Source organism: Entelurus aequoreus, linkage group LG01 (assembly GCF_033978785.1).
Source record: "Entelurus aequoreus isolate RoL-2023_Sb linkage group LG01, RoL_Eaeq_v1.1, whole genome shotgun sequence".
NCBI lineage: Eukaryota > Metazoa > Chordata > Actinopteri > Syngnathiformes > Syngnathidae > Entelurus > Entelurus aequoreus.
Window position 1 is genome coordinate 13,418,533 of NC_084731.1, and position 4,944 is coordinate 13,423,476.

The window sequence follows — 4,944 nt, forward strand, 5'->3', positions numbered from 1 at the left end:
CTGGGCATTGATGTTGGCGGAGAAGGCCTGGCTCTCAGTCTCCGTTGTAATTCATCCCAAAGGTGTTCTATCGGGTTCAGGTCAGGACTCTGTGCAGGCCAGTCAAGTTCATCCACACCAGACTAATCCTTATGGATTATAATTACTGGTTTGCAAAAAATATTTTTAACCCAAATAGATGAAATTGGATAATCTCCCACGACACACCAGACTGTATCTCACGGTACACTAGTGTGTCGCGGCACAGTGGTTGAAAATAAATAATAAATAGAGGAGCACGTGGGCTGTTCCTCAGAGCGTAGGGTGAGACTGTAACTGAGTGTGCAGTGCCATGCGTTCTCCTCATGAGCAAAATTGAACTCTGTCTCTGCCTGATTCCTTGCTTCTTGTTCTGTTTAACAGATAGTTCGATGCTTAAACCTGACAGTAATCGCGGCTTCTCTTGCTGTAAAGTCCGCGGTGAAGACCGTGATGGGGAATATCCACAAGTCTCCATCTGGAGAAGAGGAAACTTGAGCGTCGTCCATTCAGTTCAGTCCAAACGTAAGTCTTGTTCAGTGATACATCTGCAACACCCGGGAGGAAACATGTTGGTTGAAAACTCTCGGTGCAGGCCGTGCGTAACAAAAAAGTCTTACGGGCGTAAAGTGGAGCACGCAGATGATGGCGATGATGAGGAGGCCGATGATGATGGAGGCGATGGCCACATAGAGAGCGTTCTTGCCCAGACGCAGCGAGCCGTCGTAGTCGCCGTTGTAGTAGCTGCTCCTAGACTGGGAACATGTTTACATTCATAATAGGCAGGCTGTAGTTAGCATGTTAGGCAAGAGATAATGTGCTAACTTTTTTAGAGGCGGTATAGTACTGAATATGATTCATTAGTATGGCGGGAAAATTAATATGCTCATAAAACAACAATTACGTTAGCAGGTCAGGCAAGAGATAATGTGCTAACTTTTTTAGAGGCGGTATAGTACCGAATATGATTCATTAGTATGGCGGGAAAATTAATATGCTCATAAAACAACAATTACGTTAGCATGTTAGGCAAGAGATAATGTGCTAACTTTTTTACAGGCGGTATAGTACCGAATATGATTCATTAGTATGGTGGATAAATTAATATGCTCATAAAACAACAATTACGTTAGCACGTTAGGCAAGAGATAATGTGCTAACTTTTTTAGAGGCGGTATAGTACCGATTATGATTCATTAGTATGGCGGGAAAAATTCATATGCCCATAAAACAACAATTACATTAGCACGTTAGGCAAGAGATAATGTGCTAACTTTTTTAGAGGCGGTATAGTACCGATTATGATTCATTAGTATGGCGGGAAAATTCATATGCCAAAAAAAAAAAAAATTACGTTAGCACGTTAGGCAAGAGATAATGTGCTAACTTTTTTAGAGGCGGTATAGTACCGAATATGATTCATTAGTATGGCGGGAAAATCAATATGCTCATAAAACAACAATTACATTAGCACGTTAGGCAAAAGATAATGTGCTAACTTTTTTAGAGGCGGTATAGTACCGAATATGATTCATTAGTATGGCGGGAAAATCAATATGCTCATAAAACAACAATTACATTAGCACGTTAGGCAAAAGATAATGTGCTAACTTTTTTAGAGGCGGTATAGTACCGAATATGATTCATTAGTATGGCGGGAAAATTAATATGCTCATAAAACAACAATTACGTTAGCACGTTAGGCAAGAGATAATGTGCTAACTTTTTTAGAGGCGGTATAGTACCGATTATGATTCATTAGTATGGCGGGAAAAATTCATATGCCCATAAAACAACAATTACATTAGCACGTTAGGCAAGAGATAATGTGCTAACTTTTTTAGAGGAGGTATAGTACCAATTATGATTCATTAGTATGGCGGGAAAATTCATATGCCAAAAAAAAAAAAAATTACGTTAGCACGTTAGGCAAGAGATAATGTGCTAACTTTTTTAGAGGCGGTATAGTACCGAATATGATTCATTAGTATGGCGGGAAAATTAATATGCTCATAAAACAACAATTACGTTAGCACGTTAGGCAAGAGATAATGTGCTAACTTTTTTAGAGGCGGTATAGTACCGAATATGATTCATTAGTATGGCGGGAAAAATTAATGTGCTCATAAAACAACAATTACGTTAGCACGTTAGGCAAGAGATAATGTGCTAACTTTTTTAGAGGCGGTATAGTACCGAATATGATTCATTAGTATGGCGGGAAAATTAATATGCTCATAAAACAACAATTACGTTAGCATGTTAGGCAAGAGATAATGTGCTAACTTTTTTAGAGGCGGTATAGTACCGAATATGATTCATTAGTATGGCGGGAAAAATTCATATGCCCATAAAACAACAATTACATTAGCATGTTAGGCAAGAGATAATGTGCTAACTTTTTTACAGGCGGTATAGTACCGAATATGATTCATTAGTATGGCGGGAAAATTAATATGCTCATAAAACAACAATTACGTTAGCACGTCAGGCAAGAGATAATGTGCTAACTTTTTTACAGGCGGTATAGTACCGAATATGATTCATTAGTATGGCGGGAAAATTAATATGCTCATAAAACAACAATTACGTTAGCACGTTAGGCAAGAGATAATGTGCTAACTTTTTTAGAGGCGGTATAGTACCGAATATGATTCATTAGTATGGCGGGAAAAATTAATATGCTCATAAAACAACAATTACGTTAGCAGGTTAGGCCAAAGAAAATGAGCTAACTTTTTTAGAGGCGGTATAGTACCGAATATGATTCATTAGTATGGCGGGAAAATTAATATGCTCATAAAACAACAATTACGTTAGCACGTTAGGCAAGAGATAATGTGCTAACTTTTTTAGAGGCGGTATAGTACCGATTATGATTCATTAGTATGGCGGGAAAATTCATATGCCCAAAAAAAAAAAAATTACGTTAGCACGTTAGGCAAGAGATAATGTGCTAACTTTTTTAGAGGCGGTATAGTACCGATTATGATTCATTAGTATGGCGGGAAAATTAATATGCTCATAAAACAACAATTACGTTAGCATGTTAGGCAAGAGATAATGTGCTAACTTTTTTAGAGGCGGTATAGTACCGAATATGATTCATTAGTATGGCGGGAAAAATTCATATGCCCATAAAACAACAATTACATTAGCACGTTAGGCAAGAGATAATGTGCTAACTTTTTTAGAGGCGGTATAGTACCGAATATGATTGAAGCGACATCCCCAACTGGTCTACACCATGAAGGTGGTGTTGTAGTCTACAGTCCATCCCTAAGACTTCATTCCAAGCTGTAAAGATGACAAGTGTGGACTAGAGTCTAGCATCTGGACTTACCATGAGAGAGAAGACCAAGGCGACAATGTTGACAGGGTAAGCAGGACACAAGCAGGTAAACATGCTTAAAAGAAGATAGCTTTTCAGTGGAGGTCCCGGTTCCGGTTCCGGTTCCTCCGTGGAACTGCTGTCCAAACATTCACTCTCCCGGGGGGAACTTTTCATGGGTGGATTGAGAACTCCCAGAGCCATTGTTCCAGACCACAAGGGGGGTGAGGGGCAGACCACCGGAGAATTGCCAAAAACCTGAAAGAAGTGACTAAAAAAAGACACAATCCGTTGGGTTTGAAGTGCGTCGTGACGACGGCTGCAGTTCTTGTAAGAAGGAAAAGGATCTGTGCTGAGTGGACCACTGAAATGGAGGAGAGAGGATCACTCACCCTGTTGGCCTCCGTCTGGAATCCAAGTCTGCTTAAGTCCAGTTCTACATAGCTCAGCTGTCCTGATACCATCACTGCCCCGCCATCTACACAGCTAGGGTGCTAAAACACAAGTATGGTACTGGTACACAAGTATGGTACTGGTACACAAGTATGGTACTGGTACACAAGTATGGTACTGGTACACAAGTATGGTACTAGTACACAAGTATGGTACTGGTACACAAGTATGGTACTGGTATACAAGTATGGGTACTGGTACACAAGTATGGTACTGGTTCACAAGTATGGTACTAGTACACAAGTATGGTACTGGTACACAAGTATGGTACTAGTACACAAGTATGGTACTGGTACACAAGTATGAGTACTGGTACACAAGTATGGTACTAGTACACAAGTATGGTACTGGTACACAAGTATGGTACTGGTACACAAGTATGGGTACTGGTACACAAGTATGGTACTGGTTCACAAGTATGGTACTAGTACACAAGTATGGTACTGGTACACAAGTATGGTACTAGTACACAAGTATGGTACTGGTACACTAGTATGGGTACTGGTACACAAGTATGGGTACTGGTTCACTAGTATGGGTACTGGTACACAAGTATGGGTACTGGTTCACAAGTATGGTACTAGTACACAAGTATGGTACTGGTACACAAGTATGGTACTAGTACACAAGTATGGTACTGGTACACTAGTATGGGTACTGGTACACAAGTATGGGTACTAGTACACAAGTATGGTACTGGTACACTAGTATGGGTACTGGTACACAAGTATGGGTACTAGTACACAAGTATGGTACTGGTACACAAGTATGGTACTAGTACACAAGTATGGTACTGGTACACTAGTATGGGTACTGGTACACAAGTATGGGTACTGGTTCACAAGTATGGTACTAGTACACAAGTATGGTACTGGTACACAAGTATGGTACTAGTACACAAGTATGGTACTGGTACACTAGTATGGGTACTGGTACACAAGTATGGGTACTGGTACACAAGTATGGGTACTGGTACACAATAATGGGTACTGGTACACAAGTATGGGTACTGGTACACAAGTATGGGTACTGGTACACAAGTATGGGTACTGGTACACAAGAATGGGTACTGGTACACAAGTATGGGTACTGGTACACAAGTACGGGTACTGGTACACAAGTATGAGTACTGGTACACAAGT

General features: G+C 40.3%; 1 protein-coding gene across 1 annotated transcript; it reads right to left on the minus strand.

The window, feature by feature from the left end:
• Nucleotides 1-282: 282 nt before the first annotated feature.
• Nucleotides 283-3,836, minus strand: LOC133648210 (transmembrane protein 233). Its single transcript, XM_062044066.1, has 3 exons — nucleotides 3,362-3,836; nucleotides 639-773; nucleotides 283-566 (listed from the first exon to the last, which is right to left on the minus strand). Exons 1-3 carry the CDS (start codon nucleotides 3,551-3,553, stop codon nucleotides 555-557), a joined length of 339 nt encoding a protein of 112 aa, XP_061900050.1. The 5' UTR covers nucleotides 3,554-3,836; the 3' UTR covers nucleotides 283-554.
• Between the last annotated feature and the right edge of the window lie 1,108 nt (nucleotides 3,837-4,944).

Coding starts and splice junctions, on each gene's coding strand:
- LOC133648210 (XM_062044066.1), bottom strand. CDS start 3,553: ATGGCTCTGGGAGTTCTCAATCCACCCATGAAAAGTTCCCCCCGGGAG. Junction 774..3,361: donor CCTTGGTCTTCTCTCTCATG/GTAAGTCCAGAT, acceptor ACATGTTCCCAG/TCTAGGAGCAGCTACTACAA.